Here is a 15,392-nt window from a genome sequence, read left to right as displayed (position 1 = left end):
AAAAGGTTTTAACCAGGTGAAAGGGGGGAAGAATCCCAGGGCTGGAGCAGCCGTGTTCATGGAGAAATGACCAATAGCTTAAGACTGGAAACTAGGGCATGGGCCCTGCCAGAATCAGGCTGGAGAGGCAGGGGAGGCAGGGAGTGGTGGGCGCTGGCCGCGCTGTGCTAAGGGATTTATCTTTTCCTGAGAGCAGTGGAAAGCAGGGGGTCAGATCTGGGGTTTAGGAAGATCACTGGCAGCTCTGTCGGGAACGAACTGGTGATGGCAGGACTATTGCGATGCAACAGTGTTTCAGGCAGAATATAAGGCAGGCTTGATCAAGGGCAGGAGAGGCTGGAAAGGGAGCGTAAGAGGGGTTCGTGAAAGTCTAAGGAGGTAAAATCTGCTGCACTGGGCGGTCAGTTGAATGAGTTAAAAATACTTAAAAATACTTGTTAGGTCTCCTGCGTAGAGGCATGCAATGAATTCTACCTGCCGTGACAGGTGTGTGCGGGGGGGGGGGGGGGGGCTTACAGTTCAGCCCACAGCTGGTTGCAGGTGACCTGTGAGCTCGGAAGTGCTTTGGGCTGGGATATTGTCCTAAACGGAGAAAAGAGGAACAGGAGGAAAACAGGAACTGAGGATTCACAGGTATCGGTGGCTTATTAACAATGCACCCTGGGATCACCCCCAAGGGTTGCGCCTAAATTGCCGGAGATGGCCCGGAAACCTGGCTTCCTTCTGACCCCGCAGAAGGCTCCCGAAAGGCGCCGCTGGGCCGCCAGAGGGCGCCAGGGGCGGCGGCGAGCACAGGGTCGCGTCATGGCCGCGGCGCGCGTGCAGCTGCTCTTGGCCGGGCGTCTGGAGTCCGTAAGCTTCGCGCGAAGCGTGTGTGGCCTCCTGGGCGCTGGGCCCGGGCCGGGGCCGTGGCCCACGTACTGCGGCTTGGAAGGAGGACGACTGATCCTCTCGGACAAGCCATTCCCAGGCTCCGCGGCTAAGCTTCCGCTCCAGGTCGGCAGGAGGAGGGAGGCCCGCGACGGGTGGGGAAGGTCCGAAACAGGGACTGCGACCGGGTGGGAAACCTCCGGCGAGAGGCCGAGCGTTCCGGCCTCCCTCTCCGCGCGGTGGCCCTGCCCTGCTCCTGGAGCTTTAACCCAGGCTCCCTCCCACCAGCGACCCCCTTTCTGCCCTTTTGCGGCACTGGACCAGCAGCCCAGGCCCCCCGGTGCTGAGCTGCCCGCGAATCGAGGTGTGGATCTGGGTGTGGCCGTCATTCTGCAGTCCAGCGACCAGACTGTCTTGCTGACCAGAAGGACACGCACCCTCCGCGTTTCCCCCAACCTCTGGGTACCCCCAGGTGAGCACTCTGGGGACAAAGCCCCAAGGCCAGAGAAGAAACCTGCCTTCCCCCCACCCCCCACCCCACGTTGCACTTCCTAGTCTTGGAATGGAGACGCGGGCCCGGAAGTGTGGCCTGTCCACATTGCTGCAGCTGCATCTGGAGACCCCTGGAGGTGGGGCTTCTGGTGAAGACAATCACCTTTCACCTCTTGGTCCCCACTCTCCTTGCAGGTGGACATGTGGAACTGGATGAGGAGGTACCAGTCAGCGACCCAACGGGCACCCCTCCACTGGGTGTGGGCTGAGGACAGGGGGAGCAAAAGGCATTGGCCGCCTGACCCGCCCTCTCTCCTACTCCCAGCTGCTGGATGGAGGACTCCGAGAGCTCTGGGAGGAGACTGGACTGCGGCTGGCACAGGGCCAGTTCTCTTGGGTCCCTCTGGGACTATGGGAGGTGAGCCAGGGACCTGGGGACCATCCTTTCCCACTTAACCAAGAGACCTCAGCAAACACTCTGCTACCACCACGGCCACTGCCGCCACCAGCAGCAAGTCCGCAGACGCTGCCTTAGCCACAGAGGAAGTGGGAGAGGCCCAAACCCTCACCTGTGTCCCTGGTGCACCGTGTCTACCATCCACTTCCTCAGCTGTGGGCCCACCCCAGAGCTGTACTTACTAAGTCTCAGAATCAGAGACAGGAAGCCCTCTCTTTTGCCTTTCTTCTCAGTCTGCCTACCCGCCTAGGCTGAGCTGGGGTTTCCCCAAATACCATCACATTGTTCTCTATCTACTCGTCATCTCCCAGGAGTCACAGCAGCAGCTGCAGGTAAGGCTGGCTAGGGAGGAAGGAAATGGGGCTCAGGGGATCACAGGGGGCGGGGCAGAGACACCAAGAGCATCCAGTAGTTCCTCCCCTGTCTTTAAGCATTCCGCTTGCAAGTAGGCTAGTATCAAGGACAGGCCTCCCAGGGAGAAGCCGGGACTGAGGGGTCCTGTCTGACCCTAGGCCAGGATCCAACCAAACCCAAGTGAAGTGAGTGCTTTTATGTGGCTGGGACCAGATATCGCAGCTGCAGTGGCTGCCACGGAGGATGGGACAGAAGCACCCAGAATCCTCCCCGCGGACCTACCACTCTCTGTGGGGTAAGAACTTTTCCCTGAGCTCTACCCACCCCACCACCCCATTGATTTTCTGAGAATTAAGAAACCACATGAGATCAAGGACTCCAGCTGCCTAGCACGGAGGTCCAGAGTTTGACTCAAAGCTCTCCCATGGGAGCCAGTCCCTTAACCCTCCTTGAACATGCTTCCTTTTTGTAAAATGAGGTTCACAGCTAGCCACCCACCTGCTACAGTAGTTGAGAGTAGATGACCTAACATATGAAAGCCCAACAAGGCAAAGCCCAGACAGGAGCTGTCCCCATGCAGAGCAATGGAACTAGAGGAGGGCAGGGCCCGAGCCGTGGCGCTCCCCACATCCACGCTGCTGCGGAACACCCCCCCTACCGCAGAGGACAACCCGGAGAGAGTCAGCTCTGGCACCAAGTTTGCCCTCGGGCTCTGGCTACAGCAGCTGGGCCGGTAAAGGTGAGGAATGGGAGGGTTCTGTGGTGCTGGGCTGGAGTGGTCTGGTGGTGGTCTGGGCGGGGGCACGGGAGGGTTCTGTGGCACTGTGGAGTGCTCTGGTGGTGTTCGGGGTGGGGGGGCATGAGAGGGTTCTGTGGCGCTGGGCTCCAGTGGTCTGGTGGTGTTATGGGCGGGGGCGCGAGGGAAAACCGACTACTCTGGGAAGTCCTCAGTGTGGCAAGCGTGGACCCAGGTCGCAAAGGAAGAACAGAACGTGGACCCTCCTCCCCTACCCCAGCGCTCTGGAAAGGGAAGTGGGTAATCCCCTCCAGAGCCCACCTCCACGACGCTCACAGAACATTCACAACCTTTATTATGGGTGAGAAACCTGCTACAACTTTGGGAATACAAAGTAAAATTGCAACACGTATGCTGGGCCCTGGAGGGGCCCGACAAAGGAGGGCACGTGGGTCCCCCCACTTCCCAGGAAAGGTGCAGAATAAGCCAGGCCTGACTACAGGGCCACGGGCCTCTAGACGCTTAGGCCCCAGGCTAGTCAGCTTAAGAAACACTGTGAACTTAAATATATAAATAGAGACCCAGGCAAGAGGCTAGGCCCTGCTCCCAAACCCCTGGGGATCGCGGCTAAGGCCTCATCTCCTCAGTTATACTGGGAAGTAGGAGGTTGGGAAAGTCATCTTTGGAGTATTTTGGTTTTTCTTGTTTATGTACAAAATATCTGCAACCCAAAATAGAGTTCTCTGTCCATCTCTGAAATCGCCTGTCTCAGTTTCTCCATCTCATCTGCATGGCCAAAGGGAGCGGAATAGACAAGAAGAAACAATGAAAGTTTGGGTTTGGGGGATGGGAAGAGAGGGCCCCTCTGCCAAGAGGCTCTAGACAGAGTAGAGGCCAGGGGTTCAGCCCCTCCCCCCGACTCACACCCCCTCCTGTTGGCCTAGGTACCCAAAGGAATGTGCAGCCATCTGAAGACTATTTCCAAAAATAGACCCCTCCATGTCCTTGAAGAGGTTAAATATTAACCCTTTGGGTGCTGGCCTTGTCAAGCAAAGATGAGGCCACCAGTAGGTCTCCAGGAAAAGTCAGGCCTGACCTCTGACCACAGTCCCCAGAAAGGTCAGGCGGCCACAGCATACCTGCTGCGGGGTGGGGGGCAGCACAGGCTCCACAGTCCAAGGGACTCAGTCCAGGGAGATGATGTCAGACCGGCAGCCAGTCAGGGAGGGCCCTGAGGGCAGCGGGCCTCCGTGCCCCTCCCTCAAAGCCCCCCCGGGGGCCACAATGCTGCTGACCCGGCCAGGAGGAGTCGCTGGAGTGGAGCTGCGGTGTGAGCTCCCCAACGAGGGGGCCAGTGGGCCCAGGAAGTGGGAGGGGGTCCCTCGGTACTGGAAGAAGTGGCCAAGGGCATCCTGCTCATCCAGAGAGGTGATGACAGAGGGGCCGTAGTGCTGGGAGGGATCAAGGGCACAGTGTCAGACTTTACCCCTACTCAGCCCCGCCTCCTGGTCACAGGGTCCAGAACTGTTATGGGGACCCTAAGGTGTTCCCTGGGAGGCAAGAAGCCTCTCTCTGACTCTTCCCCCTGCCTCCCTGCCACGCCACCCCTTTTCCAGGCCTTGACACAGCCCTTCTGGGTTGCTAGGTTCTTGGCCTTTGTGGGTGTCTGAAATATGTGGACTGTCCAGTTGGGGCAGGTCTGGTGCTCTTAAGCATACACAGGTTGCGGGGGGGGGGGGGGGGGGGCAGGGCCAGAAGCTCACCAGAATCCCTCGGGACAGAACAGTAAGGGATCCAGGAAGATCTAAGTGGCAATCTGAGGAAGTACCAGTGCTGCCCGCACCCCACCTCCCCTGAGAAAAGCGGATCCGGGTCTCTGTGTGGGCCCCAATCAGAGCTGCACGGGAGAAGGGACCACGTACCTGACTCTCCGTCTGAAGGAAAGAAAATAAGTCTAAACCTGGGAGGAAAGGGAAAATACAAATCACCCTCCTGTCCCACCCTCTTAGCACCAAGACAGGCAAGTCTTTGGGATTCCGGCCCCTGGTGAGCAGCAAGGGCTCTGCTGGGCTCGGGGGAGTGGGTAGCAGGGTCGTACCTTGTATGTCGGCCCCCAGGGGGAAGGCAGGTGGGTACTCGTGCAGTGGGAGACTGGACAGGAAATCCCCGCCCAGTGTGCCCATAGCAGGGCTGCGCAGCACCGAAGACGGCTGATGGCCAGACGTCAGGACCCTGCGAGTGGAGAGAAGGAGCTGGGGCAGCCGGCGAACCCCAGATGCCCCACCCCGCCCAGCTCCCCAAGGGTCCTCTCTGTCCCCATTGCCTTTCCCTTGGCCCCAGGTTTGCCCGGTGAGCAGAGAGCACTACTGACTTCTGCTGTGCCCTCCCTAGTGCGGAGTCAGCCTACTTTCTCATACCCTTTGCTTCCCGGCAGGGCTGGGATGGCAGCCGAGGTGACAGGACAGTGCTTCTTGGTGGGAGGCAGATCCTCCTCATCTGAGGAGCTCTCTATTGTCAAGTCAATCACTTCCACCTTCTTCTTATTCTCTGCTGGAGCTCCCTCTTGGACTGGGCTGTACTGGGGGCCTGCAAGTGGTGAGAAGACTGTGTCTCAGAGAAAAGGCCAGCCAAGGTCTAGCTCATCTGGGGGACAGGGGGTCACTCACCATCCAGCCCATACCCTGGCGGGGGGCAAACCTCAGACGCCTCCTTCTTGGGCTTCATTGGGCACCAGGAGCCATCTTCCATGAACTGGATCTCATCACAGTCCGAACAGGAATTTAGAATCTCCATGAATAAACTGTGGGAGGGAAGAGGTGGAAATTCATGGGGCTGGGAATTGAGTGCCACAGTGGCCAGAGAGATGCAGGACTCACCTTCCTGGGCAATAGAGGGATCCTGTCCAAACTACGGGACCTCCTGGAGTTGTTGCAATCAAATAAGAGCTTTACAAACTGTATGTTTTAAAGTGAACACAAGCTGAGCCCTAGCTATGCATGGTCTAGGAACAAGACAGAAGCAGAGAGGCAGAACTCCACCAACCACCCCCAAAAAGGCACTGGGACCAAGAACCATACATAGGCTCAGGACAGGGCCCGAGACCAGCCAGATCAGCATCCCCAGGCCCTCAGGAGGACCTCACCGCCTCCTTAGTGGGAGGTCAGGGAGTCGTTACGAGCGATACACTGGCCTCTGCTGCTAACAGTGCAGCCTTGAGTAAGAATCTCCAAGCCTGAGTTACCCCCTCTGTAATGAAGTACCTACCTCACAGGGTTATGAGGAAGATCTAGTGCAATAATGCATGCAAAGTGCTTAGCATCAAGATGCCTTATCTATACTAAGTCCTTAATGTCACCACATATGTGGAGTAGTAGAGGGACACGGTGAGACGTGGGGTTCTCCTGGTGAGGAGAAATAAGCCATATGTACTAAAGGGGGTCTGGGGCAGGTGTTTGGCCTGGTGGTGAAGATGCCTGCAGCCCCTATCACAGTGTCTGAGTTCAGCTCCTGGCTCTGGCTCCCAGTTCCAGCTTCCTGCCATTGCAGATCCCGGGAGGCAGCAAATGATGGCTCAAGAAGTTAGGTCCCCTCCCTCTAGCTGGGAGATCTGGGTTGAGTTCCCAACTCCCAGCTTCAGCCTGGCCCACCAGCCCCAGCTGTTGGGGGCATTTTGGGGGAGCAAACCAGCAAATGAGAGCTGTCTTGCTGTCTGTCTCTCTGGCTCTCACATAAAGGTAAAACAAGGCGAGGTAGAGGAGATAGCCTAGGTAAAAGGAAGCAGAGTGGCCCTACCCATCAATGATAAGAGATTCATAGGGTGCCTTCTTGTCACACACAGGACATGTCCACGTTGGCTTCTTCTCATTCATCTGCAGATAAAGGGCAGCATCGAAGCTCTGCAGGTGGGCGCAGGTGAGGGCGCGACAAGGAACAGTGAGGCGCATTTTGCCGAGCTGCGGAGAGCAGTTCTCCAGTCAGAGGCCCCACTCTGGAATCTGCAGGGACCCCCCTCCTGAGTCCAGAGGATTAGCCCCACTCCCTCCCTTGTCCCTTATCCCCCGGTACCCACCGGGCACATGAGTGATACCCGGAGACTCGTGGTAGCCACCTCACTGTCAGGGTCAGCGGTCAATTTCTCCTTGACTGAAACAACAGTGAGGGCAGAATCATGGGGTCAGCAAGGCTGGGAGAGACCCAGGAGTTGGTGAGGCCAGAAGCAGATGGCTCTGGCTGAGAGGCAGCTGGGTAGAGTCTTTGGGGGCCCATGGGATGTCACATGGGGTTGGTCTGGAATCTGTATTACGAAGGCTGGACGCTGGGAGGATTTCTACATCCCTAAAGGTGCTTAATCATAGCTAGGTGACCTTTGGCTGTGTTAGAAAGGATCTAGAAGGAACTGAACATCATGTGAGGTGAGATTAGTTGATCCCCAACACTTTCCAGTTCAGAGAATCCATATTCTAGCAGGGCTGGAGTTGGGCTCTGTGAGGTGCAAAGCAGATGTATGACTGGGAATGCACTGGAGTTGGCCAACTTCTCAACCTCGAAGACTGGAAGGAGAAGGGATGAGGTTCATGAAAGCAAAGTTGTCAGAGATGGGGAATGGGTTTGGTTATGAAAGCTAGAGGACCAGGAAGATTTGACTGTAGATCAGAGGGAGAAAGGGAAGGATGCTACTCACTCAGTGCCCGGGAATGGTCTGGGTTCCGGATACCCTTTGCTCTGAGTTTTTGTAGAAGGGTCCCTGCAGTCAACTGCCTCACCAGGTACACAGACAAGGAGTAATTCTACTTGGAGGTGGGAGGGACACAATTAGCCTGGACTTCTTAGACCACCATCACCCCCATTTGTCCCAGGAGGGCCAGAGACAGTGGGTTAATGGCAGAGAGACCCGTAAGAGGAGGATATTTCCCCAACCCAGGGCACTAGATGGTTCCCCTTTACCCACTGCAGGCTTTGCCAGACACCTGCTTCAGCTGTGCTCACCCGTCCAAACTCAGATGACCAATTGACCACGATGGTGTTGGGAACAGTGGCTGAGAGTCGAGCCAGGGGTGTGATGTTGATTGGGCGGCTGGGCCTCTTGGGCTCAGCCCCATTTTTGGTGGGGGGAAGGTAGCCCTGAGGAAGGGAGGGACCGGTCAGTGGAGAAGGGGCTCTGGGAAGGGGCTCTGCTCTAACAATAAAAAGCATCTTGGCGGGTTACTCACTCCCTGGAGGGAAGGCCAGCCCACTCACTGCCCAAAGGGCTGGGGGCCCATTCACAAAACTGGGGCACTGTCTAGGGTTGTGTGTGGGGTTCACTCCTGGGGAGAAAGAAGAGCTTATTTATTGATCAAGGAAACAGGCACCCACTCACTAAGGCCCAGGGGGACAGGAGCACCTCACTTCTTCCAGCTCTGAGCTCTGGGGAAATAACTTGTAAGAAGTCTTCCCTGAATCATTATTCTTCCTCTGGGTTCTGCCAGAACTGTAGTTCAGCTCCATCTAAATACTCTCTAGAGGGGCCGGCACTGTGGCGTAGCGGATAAAGCTGCTGCCTGCAGTGCCAGCATCCCTTATGGGTGCCAGTTCAAGTCCCAGCTGCTCCACTTCTGATCCAGCTCTCTGCTGTGGCCTGGGAAAGCAGTAGAAGATGGCCCAACTGCTTGGGCCTCTGCACCCATATGGGAGACTCCTGACTTTGGATCGGCGCAGCTCTGGCCATTGCGGCCAATTGGGGAGTGAACCAGTGGATGAAAGACCTCTCTCTCTCTCTCTGCCTCTCTTTCTCTCTGTGTGTAATTCTTTCAAATAAATAAATAAATCTCTAAAAAAAAAATACTCTCTAGATTGTGTGGATGCAGTCAGTAAACGAAGCACCTACTCTGGGTCTCACACTGTGCCGGGCATGGCTCCTTTGTAATGGTTCATAATAAACCCAAACAAGAAGGGGCTACTGCCGGAGAAGAGAATATTTACCGGCAAGGGGCACAGTTTCCCGTTGACCTTGACAAAGAGGTTGGGGGGGAAATAATCCTCCTGGGGGCAGCTGGTCTCACAGAGACAGAACCTGGTGAGAGATGAGAGAGGATGAAAGTGTAGGAGGCACTTTCTTGAAATGCATCCGGCACAGATCTCCAGGAAATCAGTCATGGATGTCGGTAGCCCTCCACATCCAGGAGAGGCCCAGAGTGGGGTGGGCAATGGCAGAGCAGGACTATCACCTAGGAGCATCTGTCATACCCTGATTTCTTTCCCAGGGAGCCCAGCAGGGGAGGGAGGGAGGATCAACTCACCTTAGCTGCACCTGGATGGTGTAATCGCATTTGGCTCCTGGCAGAACCTCTCTGTAACAGGTAGGGAGAGGGAGAGATGTCAGCATGTGGCTTGCAGATGGCAGGGCTGAGTGGAGATGGAAGTCAGATGTTCAGGGGTAGAGAAGAGACATACACAGGAATGAGAGACAGAGCAGGCTCACACGATGGATGGGGAGGCGAACAAGGCAGAACACAGAGGGTCAGAGAGCAGACTCCAGGAGCAACGACCCAGGAGTGAGGCAGGAGGACTGCAGTAGGTATACCTGGAAGTAAGAATCTGCTGCACCTGCTGTGGAGTGAGGGCAAAGGTGAAGTGTGCTTCCTCGAACCGCTGGCTAGACGTAGATGCTGGGGACATAAAGGGACATTACTCCCAAGCCCTCGCACACAGGATAAAAGCTGAAGATAGGCTTGGAAAGAGGCATAGTATCCCAGCCACCTGAGGGACCACACAGAGCCGTACCAAGGGTGGTGGGCCGGATGAGCTCCCCGTAGACTTCATAGAAGGGCAGTGGCTTCATGGTGACGTCAGGGTGCACAGGCTGGGGCAGAGGGGGGTGCATGTCCACCTCCCGCTTAGGGCCCAGCAGGGTGCCAGGGGCCAGGAGGGCAGGGGGAATGGGAGTGAGCGGGCCAGGGGAGCCTACAGGAGAGGTGCCAGGGGGCAGAGACAGCAGGGAGAGGTCAGAGGGCCCCAGGGTTTTCCGGGGAAAGCGCCGGCGGTAAAGCTCCTTGATCTTCATCTGGACGCTGGGGGCACAGCTGGACTTGAGGAGGTGGAGGGCCTTGGCCAGGAGTTCGTGCTTCCGTCCACTCTTGTTCCGGCCAGCAAAGCCGAGAAGCACCTGGAGCTCAGATACCCGGAAACTCATCACCATGTGCTGGGGAGAAGAACGGGGAAGCTTGAGAATGCTAGCCTGCACAAGGCAGCCCATCCTGGGACCACACCAGCCCCGAGCAGCAAGATGCTTTGCTGTAAGCTGGACAAAGGGACAGCTCAGGCCCCTTGTCCTAAGCCTCAGGTCAGCCTCACCACCACCCCGGCGTTTGAGCAGCCCAGACTGCAGGTAGGGGATGGCAGACGGCAAGCCACCCTCAGACACCTCCATCCCTGCCTCAAGCCTGTCTCTCCTGTAAGCTGCTTAGCTCCTTTCCTGCTTTCTCAGACTCTCAGACCCACCCCGGCCTCCTGGGAAAAGGACAGGAGACAGCAAGGAGGAGGGAGGGAAGAGAGGATTCAGGCCAGACGGCCCCGCAGGGAAGAAAAGGACCAGGTGTCTGGAGGATTGGGTCCCAGAGCTCATCCCTCCCACCCAGCTCAGCAGTTTGTCCCAGAGTCGTTGAAGCTCTTGTGGCTAGGACATTCAGGTCAGGGTTCAGTGCTGATTACCCCCAAATCCTTTCTGGCATCATTTACATAATCACCCTCCCCTAGTTCTATATTTTCTGGGAAGGACACAGGACCAAAACTTGAGGGGCAGAAGGAGTTAACCATGGATGACTATGAGTCACCAAGTCCACGTTTCCCACCTGTTTACCTGTTTGCTCCATCTGCCAAGAACTAAAATCCTGCTTCTCTCCTGGAGAGAAAATGGGTGTTTCCAACACACACACACACACACACACACACACACACAGGGGGGGAGGGGAGAGAGAGAGAGAGGGAGGGAGGGAGGGAGGGAAGGAGAAGGGAAAAGCCCTAAACAGAGGCCCTTGGAAGAGTGAGGGTCGGGCCCCTGAGGCAGAGCGCAGAACTGCCAGCCCCTCTCCAGGGAGCTGGGCCCTGTGGCTTGATCTCAAGCCTGCCTTGGAACGTGGCTCCATTTCAAAGGGCAGAGCACAGAGCGTGGGGATGAACCAGCGGTTTAAGATGCTGGGAGGCATCCTCTGATGTGGTTGCCCTCAACACTCCGTGTGGCAGAGAGCGCTCCGTCATCAGACACCTGCCCTCCGTGGCTCTCGAGGAGCCCCGGTCATGGGCAGGCCCTCCTAGCCGTCCACCGTTCTTCCCCTCGGAGGCTTGTCCTGGACTCCTTTTGAAGAACGTGATGAGAAACTTACTCTCTACCTTTCTCGCCATCCTTGTCATCCCTTCCAAGCTGTCTTTATTTATTTATTTACCCCGTCCTCTCTACCCCACAGCTTCACACGCCTCGGCCCAAAGCCAGGACCTGCCCCTCTGCCGCCAGGATGCTTCTGCCCCACCCCTCGAGGATCTGGCCCGCGCGGCCCCGCCCCCTCCACCTCGGCCGCCCACTGGTGCTTCCCGAGGCTCGTCTCCCACGGCAGCGCCACAGGCTCTCTCCTACCAGCTCCATCTCCCCAGGAACCTCCCCCTCCGTCTGCCCCGGTCCCACCCCTGCATCTGCCCCCTACTGTCACATCTCTCGGCCTGGATCGATTCGTCCCCTCCGCCTCTACAGCAGCTTCCCCCCGCCCCGGCCCAGCTCCTCCGGCCGCCCCTTCCACTAAACCCGGCTGCTACCCCGCGTCCCCGCCCCCTGCACAGCGGCCCCCAACAGCTGCAATTCCCCTCGGCCCCACCCCTACATCTGCCCCGCAGCCCCGCCCCCGGAGCCCCGCCGCAGCCCCTTCCCCGCCCGGGCAGCCCGTCCGCGCCGCGCCTCCCGCGCCCACCCGAGCTCTCCGCACCCCGACTCGGCGCACCGCTGGGCTCAGTCCGGATGGGGATGGGGGAGGGGGTCGGTACCTTTAATTCGCCCAGCTCCGCCATCTTGAGACATCGCAGGCGCCCGAGCCCGAGCCCGAGCTCAGGCCCAGGGACCGGCGCACAACTCTCCACCCCGGCGCCGGCCGCAAATGCCGCCTGCTCCGCCCCGTCCAGCCCCCTACACCACCCCTTCGCGGCCCCGCCCGCCCGGCTTCGGACAAGCCCCGGCCTCGGCCCCTCCTTCCGCGGCCCGACCCAGCCCCTACACGTCTTTGGCCCGCTGGCAAGACGGGCGGACCCGGAGGGAGTGCACGGCCCCAAAGATCGCGGGCCCCGAGGGTAACCGAGAGGAGGCGGGCCCGAAGTGCCTGGGGGCGGGGGGCTTTGCCACGCCAGAGTGGGGAGGGGATGAGCTTTTAGGGAGCCAAAGACACTCGAAAGATGGAGAGAAAGTATCGGGAACTGCTGGATTTCAGAGAAATGGGGGAGGGGGTGGGCAGAGTTGGAGCGGACGCCTGCATCTGCATGTCCACGAGTTCGGCCAGCTCAGATCAAGAGTCACCAGCCACCGGCTCGGAGAGGGGTGAGCGGTGGTCCACTTTAGGGGAGCCACGGATTCAAGGGCACTTCAGTTCCGGAGGCTATTCTCAGCCCTCCACCCCTACCCCCCCCCCCCCAACACCTACTACAGTGTAGCTCTCGGTCCGGCCGACGAGCTCCAACTCCGTAGCAACAAAGTTTGGTGCGCAGAGCGGGACTTACCAGCACCGTTGCAGGACATGGGGAGGGGGCTCAGGAGCCTCAGAGGGTGGGCTGCGGAGGCCAGGGGAAGGGGCTCGGCGCCGCTCCCGCAGTCGGCACGGCCAGAGTCTCGGTCCGGCGGCCGGACGCTGCAGCCGCAGCTCCGCCCGGGCCGGAGCTCCGCCCGGCCTAGCGCTTGGGCTGGGGCCGCCCCCTCCGGGGTCAGCGCGCCAGGACCGCGGAGAGGGGAGAGGGGGCGGAGCCCGCGGCGGGAGAGGGAGGATTCGGAGTCCGGCGCCGGAGAGTTGAGAGTCTCACGCGAGTGGAGCGGTCAGACGAGGTTCCCGGGCCCCGCGGCGCTCCGTGCCTCTGGGACACCCGCGCGCCGGCCGGGACTAGAGGTGGCAGCGCGCTGCCACTGAGACTGTGGGCCGGGGATCTGACCGCGTGGAGAGGTTCTTCCTCGAAAGGCGACCTCTGCCTCCCCGGGGGAGAGCCTGGGCTGCTGAATGCAAACTGTATCCCACCCTAACTCTAGGTGCGCCCCTCCACCCCTAGCCAAATGCTCAGCTTAGGTGCGGCCGGAGGTGGACAGAGCAGAGTGTTCTTACCGCTCCTCCCTGAGCGACCTCCTCTCCTTCCTCCAAAGCCTTGGACCCTCCAGACCCCTGTCTCAACCCATCTGAGATGACTCACATGCAGCCCCCAGAGTAAAACCACTTTTATATATCCACGATAATACCAACTGTGGGTGCTGTGGCAACGTGGGCTAAGCCTCTGCCGGTGGTGCCGACATCCCATATGCTCACCGGTTCCAGTCCTGGCTGCTCCTCCAGCTCTCTGCCATGGCCTGGGAAAGCAGTAGAAGATGGCCCAAGTGCTTAGGCCCCTGCACCCACGTGGGAGACCCGGAAGAAGCTCTTGGCTCCTGGCTTCAGATTGGCTCAGCTCCGGCCATTGCGGCCATTTGGGGAGTGAACCAGTGGATGGAAGACCCCTCTCTCTCTGTCTCTCCCTCTATCTGTAATTCTACCTCTCAAATAAATAAAATCTAAAAGAAAATACCAATTTTGGGGCATGTTCCCAAACTGGGTACTGGGAACCTCCAAGCGAGTTAAAGTTGGCTGGCACTTAAGTGATCGTATCTTTCGTTAAATAAATATTCGAGAGCCAGTGGTGGACTGTTTGGTGCTGAGGACATAAAATCATTGCAGGAGCCCACAGTCCAGCGGCAATGACATGTTAAACCTGTAATCGGCAGACAAAAGGAGTGCTTTCATAAATAATAGGAATAATCCCTTCATTTAGCTTAAGCCTTCAGTGTAATGCACCCCAGGAGACCACCCACCCAAGCCATAGACTGAAGGTGTTGACCTAGGCAAATCCCCAGTACCTGCAGAAACTGGGTCAGACCAGAATGCTTTATGGATTTTGTAGGAAGAGGGCCACTGTCCCCTGCCACTCACGATCTTTCTTGCTCTTTTGCTGCCTGAACTGATAAACCCCTCAAGCTAGAAGCTAAGGATTTGGTCCTAAATGTCAGCTGCTCCTTCCAGCAGCTGAGGATTATTCTTCAGGCCCTGAACTCATCTGTTCTTTCAAAATCAAAAGCTACTGCGTATTAGTTTGCATTTTCTAGAATTTCCAGTAATTGTGAAGGGGAGGAAAAGAGGGAGGACAAAATGAGGGTTCAAAGGGGAAACTTCTGGGAGTGCGATAGTTTTAGGGTTATGTCCTTGACAACACTCATTTTGCTTTAAATATGTGAAGTTTATCATATGTCAGTTATAGCTCAATAAAACTGTAAAAATTAAAGAGAAAATCAATCTAATGATTTCATAAAGGAGGGCACTCCTTTAAAAAGTTTATTTGAGGGGCTGACGCTGTGGCTCAGCAGGTTAAAGCCTCAGCCTGCAGTGCTGGCATATCATGTGGGTGACGGTTTGAGTCCCAGCTGCCCCACTTCCCATCCAGCATCCCTGCTGATGTGCCTAGGAAGGCAGGGGAAGATGGTTCAAGTCCTTGGGCCCCTCCAACCACATGAGAGACCCAGAAGCTCCTGGCTCCTGGCTTCAGATCTGCCCAGCTGTGGCCGTTGTGGCCGTTTGGGGAGTGAACCAGCAGGTGGAATATCTGTCTTTCTCTATCTTGAAACTCTGCCTCTCAAATAAATAAATCCTTTTTAAAAAAAATAAAGTTCATTTGAAGAAGCTGGCACTGTGGTGTGAGGAGGTAAAACCGCTGCCTGGAGTGTAGGCATCCCATATGTATTTTATGTATATATATATATATTTTTTTTTTTTGACAGGCAGAGTGGACAGTGAGAGAAAGAGAGAGACAGAGAGAAAAGTCTTCCTTTTGCCATGGTTCACCCTCCAATGGTGGCCACGGCTGGTGCGCTGCAGCTGGAGCATTGCGCTGACCTGAAGCCAGGAGCCAGGTGCTTCTCCTGGTCTCCCATGCAGGCCCAAGGACTTGGGCCATCCTCCACTGCACTCCTGGGCCATAGCAGAGAGCTGGCCTGGAAGAGGGGCAACCAGGACAGAATTCTGCACCCCGACCAGGACTAGAACCTGGGGTGCCGGCGCCGCAGGTGGAGGATTAGCCTATTGAGCCGCAGCACCAGCCCCCATATGTATGTTCATTCAACTCCCAGCTGTTCTACTTCCAATCCAGCTCCCTGCTAATGGCCCCAGCAGAAGATGGCCCAAATGCTTGGGCCCCTGCATCTGTGTGGGAGACCCAGAAGAAGCTCCTGGCTCCTGGTTTCAG

At 57.4% G+C, this 15,392-nt stretch overlaps 2 protein-coding genes across 12 annotated transcripts; one reads left to right on the top strand and one right to left on the bottom strand.

Moving 5' to 3' along the window:
• Window positions 1-576: 576 nt before the first annotated feature.
• Window positions 577-3,668, top strand: NUDT17 (nudix hydrolase 17). 5 transcript variants are annotated; one of them, XM_051857331.2, is made up of 8 exons: window positions 577-996; window positions 1,159-1,342; window positions 1,558-1,583; window positions 1,688-1,780; window positions 2,131-2,151; window positions 2,332-2,468; window positions 2,754-2,912; window positions 3,118-3,668. In XM_051857331.2, the coding sequence occupies exons 1-7, from the start codon at window positions 700-702 to the stop codon at window positions 2,908-2,910; spliced, it is 915 nt and encodes a 304-aa protein (XP_051713291.2). In that variant the 5' UTR covers window positions 577-699; the 3' UTR covers window positions 2,911-2,912; window positions 3,118-3,668. The 5 variants fall into 5 exon arrangements, with proteins under 5 accessions (XP_051713291.2, XP_069933880.1, XP_051713290.2 ...); XM_051857330.2 differs by having other exon boundaries at window positions 579-996; window positions 2,053-2,151; window positions 3,125-3,668; XM_051857328.2 differs by having other exon boundaries at window positions 580-996; window positions 2,053-2,151.
• Window positions 3,247-12,814, bottom strand: PIAS3 (protein inhibitor of activated STAT 3). 7 transcript variants are annotated; one of them, XM_070077776.1, is made up of 15 exons: window positions 12,642-12,814; window positions 9,672-10,089; window positions 9,472-9,556; window positions 9,188-9,238; window positions 8,871-8,961; window positions 7,896-8,030; window positions 7,591-7,696; window positions 6,979-7,052; window positions 6,702-6,862; window positions 5,576-5,709; window positions 5,327-5,495; window positions 5,008-5,141; window positions 4,832-4,869; window positions 4,049-4,360; window positions 3,478-3,695 (listed from the first exon to the last, which is right to left on the bottom strand). In XM_070077776.1, the coding sequence occupies exons 2-14, from the start codon at window positions 10,084-10,086 to the stop codon at window positions 4,094-4,096; spliced, it is 1,860 nt and encodes a 619-aa protein (XP_069933877.1). In that variant the 5' UTR covers window positions 10,087-10,089; window positions 12,642-12,814; the 3' UTR covers window positions 3,478-3,695; window positions 4,049-4,093. The 7 variants fall into 7 exon arrangements, with proteins under 7 accessions (XP_051713286.2, XP_069933879.1, XP_051713285.2 ...); XM_070077775.1 differs by lacking the exon at window positions 12,642-12,814 and adding an exon at window positions 11,919-12,071; XM_051857326.2 differs by having other exon boundaries at window positions 3,247-4,360.
• Window positions 12,815-15,392: the final 2,578 nt, after the last annotated feature.

The sequence above is a fragment of the Oryctolagus cuniculus genome, chromosome 7, assembly GCF_964237555.1.
Source record: "Oryctolagus cuniculus chromosome 7, mOryCun1.1, whole genome shotgun sequence".
Taxonomy (NCBI): domain Eukaryota; kingdom Metazoa; phylum Chordata; class Mammalia; order Lagomorpha; family Leporidae; genus Oryctolagus; species Oryctolagus cuniculus.
The sequence above is the reverse complement of the archived record's forward strand: the minus strand, read 5'-3'. Positions and strand labels throughout refer to the sequence as shown.

Excerpts from the sequence above, each read along its gene's own strand:
- NUDT17 (XM_051857330.2), top strand. The coding sequence starts at position 700 with ATGGCCCGGAAACCTGGCTTCCTTCTGACCCCGCAGAAGGCTCCCGAA. Across the intron at positions 997-1,158 it reads CGGCTAAGCTTCCGCTCCAG|CGACCCCCTTTCTGCCCTTT; the intron begins GTCGGCAGGAGG and ends CCCTCCCACCAG. Across the intron at positions 2,469-2,753 it reads GACCTACCACTCTCTGTGGG|AGCAATGGAACTAGAGGAGG; the intron begins GTAAGAACTTTT and ends GTCCCCATGCAG.
- PIAS3 (XM_051857325.2), bottom strand. The coding sequence starts at position 11,942 with ATGGCGGAGCTGGGCGAATTAAAG. Across the intron at positions 5,496-5,575 it reads GCCAGGGTATGGGCTGGATG|GCCCCCAGTACAGCCCAGTC; the intron begins GTGAGTGACCCC and ends CACCACTTGCAG. Across the intron at positions 4,870-5,007 it reads CCTGGGGGCCGACATACAAG|GTTTAGACTTATTTTCTTTC; the intron begins GTACGACCCTGC and ends CTTTCCTCCCAG.